The 17,016-nt window shown below is 46.4% G+C and overlaps 1 protein-coding gene across 8 annotated transcripts in view; it reads left to right on the top strand.

The window, feature by feature from the left end:
* Positions 1-17,016, top strand: part of TRAF3IP1 (TRAF3 interacting protein 1) — a 406,766-nt gene that overhangs the window by 141,167 nt on the left and 248,583 nt on the right. For all 8 annotated transcript variants that reach the window (XM_069225520.1, XM_069225521.1, XM_069225524.1 and 5 more), the window contains exon 6: positions 341-421. In XM_069225520.1, coding sequence (XP_069081621.1) covers positions 341-421 — 81 coding nt within the window. The remainder of the gene's footprint in view (positions 1-340; positions 422-17,016) is intronic.

Raw genomic sequence — 17,016 nt, 5'->3', positions numbered from 1 at the left:
GTGCGTTTCCAGTCGTCCTAAAAGGGTTCTAATTGTAAACAACTCCTTATCAATACTTAAATGATTCAAAACATTGAAGGGCATGTGTGTTCAGTTAATAATTAGCAGGGTAATGCAATGTTTAACAGTTATCAAGCTTCAAAATTATTGTGAAAAGTAAGAAAGCACTGAATCCAGCTTCTGAAAGGTAATGGGTCAACGTTTGATGACATCAAGGTCAAACATAGAGGTCTTATCCCATGGAGAACACTAGCTCAAGCCTTTGTTTGACAGATAGAATGGCTATATTCTTGTAATCGTCACTCAGTGCTTACACTGAAGTCTCTGTTTGTCTTCACAGTCCAAGAGCTCAGAGGAAAGTACAATAAAAAGACCACCTGAGGGGCCTGTAGGAGATGCTAGGATCGAACTGGACAAAGAGGTCAGTATGACTTGTTAAATTAAGCCTGGAATCATCAACAAAGAAAGGTATACAAATTTACAATACTGCTAACCTAATTGCTCCCTTTTGCTGTTGTTCTCCGTTTGTATCCACTTAGCTTGATAGCAGTGCTCAATTATTTTATTTGTCCTGTCTTCCTCATAACCTTTGTAGTATTCAGCAGACCAGATTCTAGTCCATTTTTATTCTGGACTGCCAAAGGTGAATTTAAAAGGTCTTCCAGAAAAGGAGGAGTCAGTCATGGGGAATCGCCAATATCCTTTATTAAGCTCTGCTGCAGCAGTGATCTCCGAGCATTCTCCCAAAAATCTGCTTTAGCTTACAGCCTACTTGTCTTTTATACCTTTGTAACCACATAGACTGTAATGAAAACCAATGATTTTAGAAGAAAATTAACAAAGCTTACAAAAGTCCTTGAAGGAGTGCAGCTGTAACCGGGCGGATTCCAACAATTTGCCACATATTGCTTCCAATGGTTTATTAGTTTCCTTTTTTACTCATTGCTTCTTTATGCACTTTAAACAAACCATCATCACTATTCTTGACATCCGAACATGGAGTTATTATAACTGTAGTTAATCTTGTCAGACCTTCTGCACAGCATCAATTTAGCTGACGGTTCTTGGACCCTGATAATATTCAAAGCTAACCAAAAAATAAATGCTTCCAATAGAGATCTTTGAACCATAAAGGAAACGTTCTGCAGTTAAAGCATTTCGTAAGGTACATGTCCCAAATTAAATTTTTGTGAACCCAACAGTGCTCAACTAAGCTAGTAAAACATGTATATCGGAGGAATAAGTTCATGTTGGAAGAACAAATTACAATGAAAAAATGGCAACATAAAACTATCTCTCCCAGGACTATGGATAGATAACTGACCACTCCCCCACAACATTTCTGAACATTCCAAGGGCATTTATAAACACATTGCAATGTAAGAGTTGTGTATAAACTGCAAATTCCAATTGATTAAAAGCTCATTTATTAAACCACATTTGTGAAGTTAACACATTGCTCCCTAATTCTTTGAATATGCCAAGGTGCTGTAGTCTCTGGGTGAGGGAAATTTGTATGTTTGGTCCAATACAACATAGGCTTTCTGTCAGTACCCCTAACTGAATTACACAGACAACCTTCCCATTCATACTCCACCAGTCTTTATTCTGATACACACTCCCTAGACACATCTTTATCAGTTATACAGATGCATATCTTGTCATTGACCACCCCAACCCTGTGGTTACATGCACAGAGCATCATACCTGTGTCAGGTCCATATCCAGCAGGTAGGCTAATGCATACATAAAAACTGTATCTGTCTCACACTGACTTCATGAACTGATCAGCTTGTGTCCTTCCCTTATGGATTTGTTTCGTAAGGCTCGATGCATACATACAATCTGTCTCTCTCTCTGACAAATTGATCAACCTGTGCCCTTCCCTAATGGACTTGTTTTACTAATGCCCTTATTATCAGTAGAGGGATTCCTGCTTTGTATCAAATTCAGCAGTGGTTATTTGCTTCCCTGTGGGTAGAGCGTTTGGGTATTTCTCTTATTACTGACATCTTATCTTCCTGATGCAAAATATATTTCCATTTTCAAGAAGATTGCTGTTGTGTGTTAGAGTTTATGTCCTGTAAAATACTCTGTACTGCAAGCACCCTGCAGTCGCTAAACCAATTGAATCATTTGACAAGAATATGCAACCTGTCAACGCCAATACAGTCAAATCAGTCCTATCTTAATCTCATTCTATCAATAGTCTTTGGAGAGTCCATCATATAAGGGGAAGCAAAGAATCTTGAGAGATCAACCCTCCCTTTCCAATTTCATTTTATGCTCATTATTGGAAGTGAGTATTGGGCCCTGTATAGCAGGCAGTGAGATGATACTTACTGGTTGACCAGAATTGTCTTATAGCTTGGTGCCAACTTGATCACAATTGTTGAGATAATGCTCAGTGCTGGAGTGATCTTATTATTGACATGTGATCGTCTTTGCCATGATAGCCCGTAGTCACAAGAATTTTGCCATTCTGGTTGCTTGCTTTTTGTTTTTGGGACAGATGCCAGTACACAGATATTCAGTACTTAACCAGCAATTTAACATATCTGTTACATATCTCCAACCAGACCACTATCTCCTCACTGTTAACCATATCTCCAATGATCAGGTGATGCAGGAGTACACCATGGAGTTTAATGTCATTTGTTTTAGACTCCTATCCCATAAATCGTATATTAAGCCACATCATACCATACAGTACAAAACAAAATAAAGAAAAACTGTACTGTTTTGAAACTTGGAGAAACGTTATGCCAACTCTTTTTTCCCCTGAGAGACGTCCATCATGGGCAATTATGCCTCAACCTTTTTTTTTAGATTCTCAACGAAAGTAGATTCATTCCACAAAATATTGTTCTTTAAATTACACAATTCATTAAATTATGTTTTTTTTTTAAATTAGTTCAACAAGAATCTGTAACTCAGTATTTCTATTGAATGCAAGTTCTGATCTATAACGTTTTTGGTGATCGTCCGTGTTTGTGGAATCATCTTTGAGTGTTCGTGCCTCCAGGTCAAAGTTATACCTGGTTTGGGATCTTAATGTTGTTAATTCAAAACGTATTGGGTGTCCTATACAAGCAAATGTAGCTATTATTTTGCATGAGAAATTCAACTTCTTGGTTCATCTGTAGGGCTAGTAAGAGTCTGACTTTTTCAGATAATGATCTTGTCACACCATTTCATCACAACATATGTATTTAGTTCATCTGTTCATTTTTCACACATTAATTCATTTAGGATTTTCCTGTTATCAAGGCGGTTTATCTAACCCTTCTTTTTCAGTCTTTCTTCAACTGCTAAGCAATCTTAACTCTGAGCGTGTTTAACATGAAGGTTTTGTAACTATCTGTACAGTGCATACTAAATACCAGCTTCAAGGAGCCTGTAGTTTTGTGATGTTGAACACTATTTTGGCTCAAGCTGTGATGTGTATAAGGTTATCCCACACATTCTTATAGTGCAAACAGGATGAAATTAATTGCCGTTGTGGAGAAATTGCTTTGTTTACTTTATCCGCATTGGAACTTTATCATTCTAAATAACCCTTTAAGGTGTACTTTCAGTGCCCTTCTTACCAACTCAGGTGCTATGCTATACCTCCCGGTCTACATACTAACTGTAAAGCTAAGCGACCACTGGTCTGTGGTTGCTTAGGTGTCTGGACATTGAGGTTTATACAGTTGTTCTCATCCATGATGGAGCTACTGTGCTTTCAATAACAGAAACAGGCTTGGTATGCTGCATGACCACTGTTCTTTGGTCAAGTGTCTGAACTACACTGAGGTTTGCACAGTTGCTCTTGTCCATAATGGAACTACAGTGTTGTCTACAGCAGTAACACCTAGTATGCTACCATTACTTAGACAGTCTTACTTTGGGAGTCCTTGCATCACGGAAGGTACACCAGAAGTCATTACATAACAGTTAAGTATTGGTCCTTTTACATATGGAGTATTTTACTTTGAAGGTAGGTCATTAAAAGTGTTTGAGTGTGTCTGTTATAAATATATGTATCTATATTACCCAGTGCCAGTCTCCTTTGGATAGTTCTAGTTAGGAACATGTCTCCATATGAAATGCCTTTTTTGTGTTGCTAATAACTTTGGCGCTGTTTGACGAACCTCCATGAAACTTTTTTCAGAAAAGTGCACTTATTGACTAGTTTGCACATAGAAAGTTTTGGGGTGATCCATGAAGCAGGGGCAGAGTAAGAAGGGGTGGTCCCAAAACACGTTTTCCCCATTTATTTTTCCAAATTAACTTTAGACATTGTTACAGCCTAAACCGCTGAATAGATTTATACCAAATTTGGCAGAAAGCTGGATCTTGATCCAGAAAAAGTGCTTATTGCGAATTGACATAAATCCTTTTAGTAGTTTCTGAGCAATTAATGTTTAAAAAATGTATATCTAGGGACACCCTAATCCTAAAAAAATAAAACAAAAAAGCAACAAAAACAAGACATGGGGCAGGATAGGGATTCCCTGACCCGCTACGCTAGGCCTAGTGGAAAGGAAAATTAAAAAAACAAAAAAAGACCCACACTTGTTTATTTAAAACTGCGCAGTGTGGGCCAGGGTCCGGGGGATGACGCATAATGTTTTTTTGGGGGGATGAGGCACGTGGCCCACCTCCCTATTCCTTTGAGAGGCCCTGGTGTCCCCATACCCTGGGGCTGAGGGAACAAAATAAGAGAGTAGACTACGAGGCCCGCTCCCGGAACCCAGTTTGGCCCCAGGTACCCCATCACCCAGTGCCAGCTAACATACAGTGTCCCAGGGAGCCCATACAGATACACATTTTTTCCCTGCCAACAGTGGGGCAGGCAGGCAAACTTGTGTTAGCTCCTGCATGGTGAGGATATCTTTAAAACGCTGCCAAACAGGAGCAAACCTAAAGTTTGCTCCCAGCAGGCAAAGCTTTAAAATGCTCCTGCCAACTGAGAACAGACTTGTGTTATGTTTCCCTGGCTGCACTGATGTGGGTAGGAAAACAGACCTTCACCTACACCTGTATGATAGAGGGGCGACACCGGTCCCTTGACGAGTGTGTGACTACAGGGAGGTGCTCCCACTGAACTCCAGTTTGGGAGGTATACAATGAAAACTCTGTAATCCTGAGTGTGTGTACTAAAAGGGGACAATTGAACCCAGGCTCAAAATTGGTTGACAACAGGTAGTGAATTTTATGTTGAGGGGATCGATGGTCCTGATGAAGGCTGAACGACCCGTACGGCTGAAACATGTTGACCCCAGAACAGATATTTTTGGTGAAGGGTTGATTATATCCGTATATCACCACAATTTTTCTAATCCTTTTAATCCTGTCCGGTGAATCCAAGAATGAAGATTAACTATGGCTTTACTTGAGATAGTTTTAATAATCTTGTGTTGCGTTCTGTATGTCTGATCCCCGTTTGTTTTTTATGTTTTTTTGGTCCCCCCCCTTCTTTTTGCTCCATTCCTAACGTTGGTCACTGTGGGAATGTGTCAGCATAGCCCTATGATGAAGCATGCCACGATTAGTGGATGAGGGCACTTTTTCTAACATATATGCTGTGTCTCTAGTTGGTGGGGCCAGCCCTTTTGGGTCTCCACTTTGATTTCTTGTCCTTTGTGTGTTGCTGGTCTTATGTTTGGGAGGTTGGACAAGAAAAATTTCCTCTCACCCCTATGTTAGTGTGTTGAAGGAAAACAGAATAACAGATTGATACCTCTTGGGGGGAGCAGCATAAAGAGCTGCCATCGCCAGGAGGTAGCAGTACCAGCTCCTGCAGCATGTGGGGGCCCTGGGGCACCCTCTGCGGCTTCCAACATGTGGATGGTGGATGCCCTGGTTAGGCACCCACCTATAATAAAGGCAGGCCCTAGGGGATGTGGTCCCTGGCGTCATAATAGGCTGGGGGAGGGGAGGCCGTGTGGCTGCCCTCCCCTTTAAAACAAGTTTCTGCCCGGGGGATGGGGGTCCCTGCTGCCTAATTGGGCTCAACAATTACTCGGTCTGAGGATGTGGTCCCTGGGACCTATAAAGGCTGGGGGGGGGGGATAACTATGCAGCCACCCCTCCTTTATTTAAATATCGCCCCAGGGAATGGGTTTCCCAGAGCTAATAAGGTTCAGGGCAGGGGGCTTGTGCCCCCCCTCTTTTCTTATCATTATTGACGCTGGGGACTGGGTCCCTGGGGCCCATGAAGGCTCGGGGAAGGAGGCTGCATGCCCGCTCCCCTGTTTAATTGTATTTGGTCCTGGGGCTTATAAGCCTCTGGAGGGGACCACATGCCCCCCTGCCCTTTTTATTGGCTTTGACCAGTAGGATGAGGTCCCTGAGGCCAGGTTAGGCTCAGTGAGGAGGCCCACACACCCTCTCCCCTTTTTGTGTTGATATTTGCCCTGGGAAATTGGGTCCTTGGAGCCCAAAGGCCTAATGAAGCTCGTGGAGGGGGGGCCTCGTGGCCCCCTTTCCTTTTCAGTTGAATTTGACACTGGAGAAGGGGGTCCCCGGGGCCACAATAGGCTCGGAAAAGGGGGGCACACGGCTCACCTCCCCATGTTATTGGAATATGGCCCAAGAGACTGGGTCCCCAAGGCCCAAAAAGGCTCGGAGAGGGGTCCCCACTCCTCCTTCCCTAATTATTGACTTTGGCCTTAGTGTATGGTGTCCCTATGGCCTAATATGGTTGAGGGCTGCACACACCCTCCCCTTTTTTAATTGCCTTTGGCCCCAGGGTATATGGTCCCAGGGGCCTAATAAGGCTCTGCGAGGGAGACCAATTGCCCCCTTGAATTCAGCCCCGTGCAGCCCCTCAGTATAAAAAAAAATTCACCCAATTGTGTTCTTGCGGCCCGAAGGCCAACCATATGCTGCCCCAGCCTGTAGGAGTTGGCTGACTGCAGGGTGGTTGGCCATAGGGCCTGATCTCAGACCAGGCCTGGTGGCCAACCCTCCCAGCTGCACACTGCTAAAGATTGTGCGCAGCGTCTAGTTGGCCACAGGCCCTGACTTCATATGTCATAGAACTTGTCATGAGTGATGTAATATGTGAGGTCATAACCAGTGCATGGCAGGGTACAAATTATAGCTAGCTGTACAAACTGTAACTGATAAAAAGTCTGTGGTTTTCTAAGTTCAAAATATTACTTTTTATTATATATATGTTCGATGGCATGTGTAACTGCAGATACACATACTTTGCATAAGTTCGCCATCTAGTGTTGGGCTTGAAGTATTACACGTTTTTTTTTCTTTGAAGAAGCTTTTTCGAGTCACGAGATAGAGTGACTCCTCCTCTCGGTGATAATTCACATGGGCATCGAGTCCTTTGTTAGATTGTTTTCTTTCTGCTGTCTGGTTCGGACGTGTTCCCCCTCGCTCCGGTAGATCTTTGTTCGGTACTATCTGAACTTCTCTATCTTTCCTTTGAACGTCGGTATCGTTTTCGTACACATTTTCTATACTACGCTCGATCCGATTGTAGTGTCGGTATCAATTAAACGCCCTTCTTGGTCTTTCTTGGTCCTACTGCGTCACAGGCTCATGGATTGGACTCCGTTTCGATTCTGCCCTCGGTGCCACGCTAAGTTCCCCTACACCGACCAGCATTCGGTGTGTAACCTCTGCATCTCTCCGGACCACAAAGAAGACACCTGCGAGGAGTGCCGATTCTTCTGCTCCATGAAGACTCTGCAGGATCGGAGAGCGGGTTGGCGGGAGATGGCATCGAAGTTGACCGAACAAACGCCCTACATTTTCTGTGAGGAACAGGCGCAAAGTGCGGTTTCCATTGCAGCCTCTGACCGTGACTCAGATGGGGACAGCCAAGTTATTTCTGTGGCGCAGTACGTGAGTACGCCAGCCCTTCCCATCTCTAAAGACATCACAAAAAGTCAACACAAATGGTCCTGGGTCTACCACTGCTTACCGGCCATGGTCCTGGGTCCACCACTGCTTACCGGCCATGGTCTGGCCCCAGAGTTACATCTCAACGACCGGTCCTCGGGTTCCACATTGAAAAAGACCAAAATGCGTTCGACCGAGCAGACTACCACACCTGTTTCGGGATCCAGTTGCAAGGTGGATGCTTCCACTTCAGAACTGAAATGTTTGCATATCACCTCGGAGCTGAAGCAGCCAAGCTCCTCTTTGTAGCCGAAAAAACTTCTGCTTCAGAATCCACATTTTCGGCCTGATTAAAGCAGTCAATCACCAAGCTTTCGGAGAACACAAATATAGGAAGCAGATATATTCCATCTACAGAGGAATCAGCAGACATTAGGCCCATTCTTGAAGTGATGGATCATAAACACGAACGGAAAACACAGATTCAAAAAGACACTGGGAAGATTATTGCTTCTCCTCCTTCAATAACAGAGGAAGCTGTCTTTCCAGGAAAGTTTGGATCCTGGGCATTCACCTGTAAAAATATTTAAGCATAAGGAGAAACCAAAAACAGTACAGCAGTCTTCTGCACTTCACTATTCCGTGCTTTCCACTTCTCCACCACCTTCACCTACACAGTATTCTGTTCAGTCTCCTGTCTCTTCACATGGGGATTATATGGGCCACAATAATTACAGTGTAGACCCATTGGATTTATATGATTCTGACCCTATCCCATCTAATGACCCTGATCTATATCCCACTAGGCCACCAGAAGACACTACAGCCTATAATCAGGTGACTGCTAGAGTAGCCACATACCATAATGCAGCTACACTCTGAACCCATAAGAGGATGACCTTCTATTTAACATCCTATCCTCTACAAATAAACAATACCATTGTTTGCCAATTCCACTAGGCATGCTACAACATGCTGACGATATTTTTAAAGAACCGGCAAAGGCTAGAGTACTCACACCGAGGGTGGACAAAAAATATAAAGCCGCACCATCAGATCCACTCTTCATAACACAACAACTACCACCTGATTACATTGTTGTCAGTGCAGCTAGAAAGAGGGCAAACAACCAGTCCACAGGGGATGCTCCTCCCCCTGATAAAGAAAGCCGCAAATTCGATGCAGCACGCAAAAGAGTGGCAACTCAAGGCGCAAATCAGTGGAGAATTGCCAACTCCCAAGCTCTTTTAGCCAGGTATGGCAGGGCTCATTGGGATGAGATGTAGGAGTTCCTCCACAGTAGGTAGTGGCAGAAGGACAAGCTATGGCCAACAATCAAATTGGATCCGCCCTAGATGCAGCAGACACCTCAGCTTGGGTTACAATTTCTAGCGTTATCATCAGAAGGCATGCTTGGTTGCGGTCCTCAGAATTCAAACCTGAGATACAACAAGCAGTCCTTAAAATGCCGTTTAACAAACAGCAGCTATTTGGACCAGAGGTGGATACTACCATTGAAAAACTAAAAAAGGACTCAGATACAGCAAAGGCCATGGGTGCCCTTTACACAACACCTTGTCAGGGTACTTTTTGCAAGCCCCAATTCAGAGGAGGTTTTAAACCCCAAACATCAGAGGCCTCTAAGTCCCAAAAAAAACCAGGGTCAACAGTATTATTCTAGCGGATCTTCCAGAGGATCCTATAGAGGACACAACTTCAGAACTAGTGGCAAGTCCGCTGCTACAAGAGGTGCCGCCACCTCATCAAAGCAGTGACTTTCTCTGCATTTCCACACTGCCCACATCTCCTGTGGGAGGAAGACTGCATCATTTCTACCATCATTGGCACAAAATTACATCAGATCAATGGGTACTGTCAATTATCCACAATGTTATTGCCTAGAACTCATCTCCACTCCACAAAATATTCCCTCTCGTTCACACAGGCTTTCTCTGGAACACATTGTTCTGTTAAAACAAGAGGTAGAATCAATTCTACTCAAAGGTGCAATAGAGGTAGTACCTATCACTCAACAAGGAACAGGAGTATATTCTCTGTACTTCCTCATACCAAAAAAGGATGACACTCTCAAACCAATCCTAGATCTCAGCCCTCTCAATCAGTATATTCTCTCAGAGCATTTCCACATGGTCACTCTTCAGGATTTCATTCCTTTGATACAAAAACAAGACTATATGACAACATTAGATCTGAAAGCTGCTTACTTCTATATTCCGATACATCCAGTACACTGCAAATACTTGAGGTTTGTGATAGCAGGCAAGCACTAAAAATTCAAAGTGCTACCCTTTGGAGTAACAACATCACCAAGGGTATTTACCAAATGCCTAGCAGTGGTTGCAGCATTCCTCAGAAGACAGTATGTACATTTCTGATGGATACAACTACCTGTGGATTCCTCACCTCATGAATACTCCCATGGCGCCAGCATTCTACGGAAATCTTCTTACTAGTCTCTGCACGTCGACGAGGACGTCACTGTCTCGCACGCGACGCCGTCTGACGTCATACAGGCAATAAGAGGTCCTCGACGACGTGCGGACGTCAGTTCCCTTTTTTCCGTGCATTCGAAACGGTTATCTTCGAGGGAGCAACTGTTACTCTTGCGGTTACAGTGTATATCTTGCTGCGTACTCTTTCTCTGTGGCAATAATGTCGCAGAGAAAGTCTGGATTTAAGCCTTGTCGTGAGTGTGGAGGCAAGATGTCGGTGACGGATCCTCATTCCGATTGCCTTTGGTGTTTGAGCTCCGACCACGACGTCTCGACTTGTGATTCGTGTCAGCACATGAATCCGAAGGCCATTAAAGAACGCGAGGCGAAGCTGTTTATGGCCAAGTCAAAGGAGAAGCATCACAAGAAAAAGTCTTCTCCAAGACATCGGCGTCATCGAGACTCCCGGCGCCGTAGAGAATCTCGGCGTCATTCAAGGGAGGCTCGTTCCAGGTCTCCGGATCGGCGCCGGAGGACATGGGAGGTCACCCCCACGGTGACGCCGCATCCTTCGACGCCGTTGCTCTCTCCGACGTCTCCAACTTCGCCTGGACAGGCGTCGGTGATTGAGGTATTGGAGCCTCAGGTGTTTTCTCCGGCGCAGACGCCGAGGCCGGCGTCGGGGTCGCCTCCGAGTCAGGCACCCCAGTATCCGGCTTTTCCCACCCCTGGAGCCGATAGTTCCGCATTCTTGAATGCGATGTATGCCATCTTCCAACAGATGGCTCCAGGGGGTGCTCCGGCTGGACCTTTGGCCTTTTCTTTGGGTGATCCTGCGCCTCTTCGGCCGGCACCCTTTATGCCCTTTCTCCCGTTTGGGAACGTGGGCTCGGCGCCAGTGTCGGCGCCGGTGGCCGCTCCGATGGCTTCGGAGGGATTGGCCCCAGGGATTTCCATCCCGTCGATGTCGAGATTTCGGCCTGTGACTCCGGTGGGTCCATCCGTTTCATCTGCTCTTCAGTCGGCGCCGAAGTTACCTGTGGCGCCGGATGCGGCGTCGGTGGCTTCGGAAGATCGGCGCCGATCTCCGACTTCGGCGGAGGTGTTGTCGACTCCGCGGATTGTGCAACGACTGCATTCAAGGAGGCGTGCTCTCCGGGTACTAGAGGAGCAGGAGTACCAACGAGCCCTAGAGGAAGGAGAGCTAGAGGACTCGGGTGATGGGCTGCGTGGACTGGAGTCGGCCAGTGGGCTGGACACTTCCCCTGAGTGGGACCTTTCGTCCCCGGGGGAATATACCGAGGAAGCTGCTTCCTTTCATACAGTGGTACGGAAGGCAGCTAGTTTTTTGGACCTGCCTTTGCCGGTGGTGGAGGCGAAACAAAACCTTTTGACAGAGGTGTTGCATCCGGCCTCAGCCGCGGCGGAGCCTCTATTACCTTTTAATGACGCTCTGCTGGATCCGGTTTTAGAGGTGTGGAAGAAGCCGGCATCTTCCCCAGCAGTTCACAGAGCCGTGGCCAGGAGGTATCGGACGGCTCCAACTGATCCTGGTTTCCTATCTAGGCACCCTACGCCGGAGAGCTTGGTTGTGCAGGCCTCCTGTTCGTCCAAATCAGCGCCTGGTTCTTTCCCGACGGTGCCTGGGGACAGAGACTCAAAAAAGCTAGAGGCGCAGTCGAAGAAGATTTTTTCGTCCTGCAGTCTGGCGTTAAAAGCCACTAATGCGACCTGTATCCTGGGGAGGTATATTCATGCTCTGATGGATGACATCTCCTCTTCGTTTACAGAGCTTCCCCAGGGTCTTTTGGATCTTGTCTCTGATGCCCAGGCTGCTGCGACCCAAATTATCCAGACGGGACTGGATACCACCGACTCGGTAGCCAGAGCAATGGGCACAACTGTGGTGGAAAGGAGACAGGCCTGGCTACGTAACTCGGGCTTTTCGGCAGATGTACAGTCCACATTGTTGGATCTCCCGTTTGATGGGGACAAACTGTTTGGGGCTAAGGCTGATTCGGCCTTGGAACGTTTTAAGGAGAGCAGGGCCACGGCTAAGTCGTTGGGACTCCAAGCTCCTTCTTCCACGGCCTCTTCCAGATTCTTCAGGAGGTTTCGTGGATTTGGGCGTGGCTCTTCCTACTCTTCCTTTCGGGGAAGATATCAGCAACCTGCCTCTTCCCACCCCTATAGATCTTTTAGGGGGAGGGGTAGGGTCCGCACCAGGGGAGCCTCTCAGCAGCACTCTGCCTCTTCCTCATCCTCTGGCGGGGTGCAGCAGGGGAAGCAGCCTTAGGCTTCCACCATTTCCCACTCACTCCTCTCCTGTAGGGGGAAGATTACAGCATTTTCTCACCAAATGGGAGACTGTTACGTCGGACACTTGGGTTCTCAGTGTTGTGGGAAAAGGCTACACCCTTCCCTTTCGGGAGTTTCCGCCCCTCATCCCGCCCCGCCCTTCGTATTGTTCACAAGAACACCTCCTGTTGCTAGAACAGGAGGTGGAAGTCCTCCTTTTAAAGGGCGCGGTGGAGTTGGTCCCGGAGCAGGAAAGGGGTCAAGGAGTTTACTCAAGGTATTTCCTGATTCCCAAGAAGGATGGTCGTTTGAGACCAATTCTGGACCTGAGGATCTTGAATTGGTTCCTCAAGCAGGAAAAGTTCAAGATGCTGACCCTAGCACAGGTGCTTTTGGCGTTGAACATGGAAGACTGGATGGTGTCTGTCGACTTGCAGGATGCTTACTTTCATATCCCGATACTCAAGTCACACAGGAAGTATCTCCGGTTTGTGGTGGGATCGCAACACTACCAGTTTGCGGTCCTTCCGTTTGGTCTTACTTCAGCACCTCGAGTCTTCACGAAGGTGATGTCGGTGGTTGCGGCAGAGCTCAGAAGGAAGGGGATAGCAGTATTCCCTTACTTGGACGATTGGTTGATCAAAGCCAAGTCCCCGGAGCTTGTGTTGCGTCATCTGCAGTCAACAACCCAGTTGTTGTTCGACCTGGGCTTTTCGGTGAACGAGCCCAAATCTCACCTGGAGCCCTCTCAGCGCCTCCTGTTCATAGGGGCAGTACTGGATACGACATTGGGTCGGGCCTTTCCTCCGCCTCAGCGGATTCAAGATATTCAGGATTTGGTTCCAATGTTTCGAAACGGAGCGGTAGTTCCAGTCCTCAAGGTCCTTCGTCTGCTCGGTCTTTTTGCCTCCTGCATTCTGTTGGTCACGCATGCTCGCTGGCACATGAGGGCTCTTCAGTGGTGCCTCCGAAGGCAGTGGTCTCAACACAGAGGGGATCTAGAGGGTACTGTCAAGATCTCCAGAGATGCTGCTGTGGATTTGAAGTGGTGGATTGCAAGCAACAATCTTTCACAAGGAAAACCGTTCCAGCAGTCGCCACCAGTGGCCACAGTCATAACGGATGCTTCCACTCTAGGGTGGGGAGCTCATCTGGGGGATCTGGAGATCAAAGGTCTTTGGTCTCCAGAGGAACAGATTTTTCACATCAATCTGTTAGAGTTACGGGCTGTACGTCTGGCTCTCAAGGCCTTCCTCCCTTCCCTTCGTGGTCAGTCGGTACAGGTCCTAACGGACAATACTACCACGATGTGGTACATAAACAAGCAGGGAGGAGTGGGGTCGTACCTTCTCTGCAGAGAAGCTCTTCGACTATGGTCCTGGGCAAAGGACCATCGGATTTGCTTGATAGCAAACCATCTGGCCGGAGTCTTGAACGTGCGTGCGGACAGTCTCAGTCGCCACTTCTCGGCAGACCACGAGTGGCGTCTCCATCCAGATCAAGTCCGTTTAATCTTCCAGAAGTGGGGGTTTCCTCGGGTAGATCTGTTCGCCACTCGAGAGAACGCGCATTGTCCGTTGTTCTGCAGCCTTCAGTATCCGATGCAGGAAGCATTGGGGGACGCGTTTCAAATGACCTGGTGCGGCCAGTTGCTTTACGCGTTTCCTCCCATACCCTTGATTCCTCGAGTATTGAGGAAGATTCGCCAAGACCGGGCTCTAGTAATCGTAATAGCTCCGGATTGGCCAAGGAGGGTGTGGTACTCCGACCTTCTCCAACTCTCAACGTGCCCGCCGCTCCGTCTCCCTTTCAGGGCAGACCTCCTCTCGCAGTCGCAGGGGCAGGTTCTACACCCCAACCTCCAGAGTCTGCACCTACATGCCTGGAGATTGAACGGGGCAACCTGAGTTCCTTCTCTCTCCCGCCTGAGGTAGTGGATGTTATATTAGCGGCCAGGCGACACTCCACTAAATCTATCTACGCTAATAGGTGGTCTAAATTTGTTGCGTGGTGTGGAGAGAGGCAGATTGATCCTTTACAAGCTCATCTATCGGACGTTTTGTCTTTTGCTCTATCTCTGGCGCAGAAAGGTTGTGCAGTGGCTACCATTAAAGGTTATTTATCGGCCTTGTCAGCCTTCATATGTCTTCCAGACCAACCATCTTTATTTAAATCCCCTATTGTTATCAGATTCTTGAAAGGTCTTCTAAATCAATATCCTCCAAAGCCATTCGTTATGCCGCAATGGGATTTGTCCTTAGTCCTGACTTTCCTTATGGGGTCCCCTTTTGAACCTATGCATTCTTGCCCCTTAAGGTATTTGTTTTTAAAAACAGTCTTCCTGATAGCTATAACATCAGCAAGGAGAGTGAGTGAGTTGCAGGCCTTATCAGTAAAACCCCCTTATACAACTTTTTATGGGGATAAGGTGGTGTTGAGGACCAAGGCTGCTTTCCTCCCGAAGGTTGTTTCACCCTTCCATTTGGCTCAGGCAATTACTTTGTCCACGTTCTATCCTCCGCCTCATCCTTCCAAAGAGGAAGAAAGACTGCACCGTCTGGATCCAAAGAGAGCGTTGAGCTTCTTTATCAATAGAACAAAGGATTTCAGGCTGGAGGATCAGCTGTTTATTGGATACGTGGGCAAGAGGAGAGGAAAGGCAGTCCACAAGAGAACACTATCCAGGTGGGTTGTTCTTTGCATTAAAATATGTTACTCTTTGGCAAAGAAGGATCCTCCTGAGGGCATTAGAGCTCATTCCACCAGAGCTAAGTCGGCCACTTCGGCCTTAGCCAGAGGTGTTCCTGTGGTCGACATCTGCAAGGCCGCAACTTGGTCGTCCCTTCACACTTTTGCAAAACATTACTGTTTAGATTCTGAGGTTAGAAGGGACGGCTATTTTGCACGGTCAGTGCTGCAGGATTTCTTGGTTTGACCATTTAGGCACCCACCGCCGGGCGTGGTACTGCTTTGGGACTCTATTCATGAGGTGAGGAATCCACAGGTAGTTGTATCCATCAGAAGAACGAGTTACTTACCTTCGGTAACGACTTTTCTGGTGGATACATTAGCTACCTGTGGATTCCTCACGGTCCCACCCGCCTCCCCGTTGCCTTTATGGTCTTGCCAAGTAATCCTTGAGTGCGCTCCTCTTGATCTTTGAGGGTGCAATAGATGTATATATATATAATATATTTATATATATATATGGGTATATGTGTATATATCTTTATGTATATACTTGGTGTGTGTATATATTTTTTAAAGAAAGAGTTTTATATATATATATATATATATATGTACATAAAAAAGATTTACAGTTATTCATACAATGTGGTGTATTTTTACAATATAATGGATGTTGCTTTGTTCTTTCATTGCATTGCCTGGTTGTTCTCATGCACGTAAAAAATGATTGGTACTGACGTCCGCACGTCGTCGAGGACCTCTTATTGCCTGTATGACGTCAGACGGCGTCGCGTGCGAGACAGTGACGTCCTCGTCGACGTGCAGAGACTAGTAAGAAGATTTCCGTAGAATGCTGGCGCCATGGGAGTATTCATGAGGTGAGGAATCCACAGGTAGCTAATGTATCCACCAGAAAAGTCGTTACCGAAGGTAAGTAACTCGTTCGTCTTTCCCTATCTGGACGACTGAATCATAAAAGCCAGCACCATTGAAACCTGTCAACAACACACACAATACACAATTGATACCCTACTTAATCTAGGGTTCAGAATCAATTACCAGAAGTCTCACCTTCAGCCAGCGCAAATACAACCATATCTTTGAGCAATTCTGAACACTCAGCCAGCATTAACCTACCCAAACCCACAAAGGATCCAAGCATTCGACAGTCTCATCTCAGCTACAATACAATCAAACGTACACGGTAAGGTTTATTGTGAAACTGTTGGGAATGATGGCATCCTGCATATCAATAGTGCCCAATGCACGTCTAACCATGTAACCCCTGTAACGGCATCTTTCACAACGATGGTTTCAGGCACAGGGTCAACTTCACGATCTAATGTTGTTGGACCGCCAAACTTACAACTCTCTGCCATGGTGAAATCACACCAACTTATCAAAAGAGCGGCCATTTCAGGACCCTGTGCCACAGACCATAATCACCACAGACGGATCAATGACAGGTTGGGGAGCCCATCTCAACAATCTTACAACGGAAGGAGAAAATGGACTCAATCTAGCAAACTTACCATATAAACCACATGGAAATTGCGGGCAGTGTTCTTAGCACTCAAAGCATTCCAGCCACAGATCACCCACTAGACAGTGTTAATAAGGACAGACAACATGACAACAATGTATTATCTGTAGAAACAGGGGGGTCACACTCATCTCAGTTGTCCCTTCTACCACAGACAATTTGGAAGTTGGCAATTCACAATTG

The sequence above is a fragment of the Pleurodeles waltl genome, chromosome 3_1, assembly GCF_031143425.1.
Source record: "Pleurodeles waltl isolate 20211129_DDA chromosome 3_1, aPleWal1.hap1.20221129, whole genome shotgun sequence".
Classification (NCBI taxonomy): domain Eukaryota; kingdom Metazoa; phylum Chordata; class Amphibia; order Caudata; family Salamandridae; genus Pleurodeles; species Pleurodeles waltl.
The sequence above is the reverse complement of the archived record's forward strand: the minus strand, read 5'-3'. Positions and strand labels throughout refer to the sequence as shown.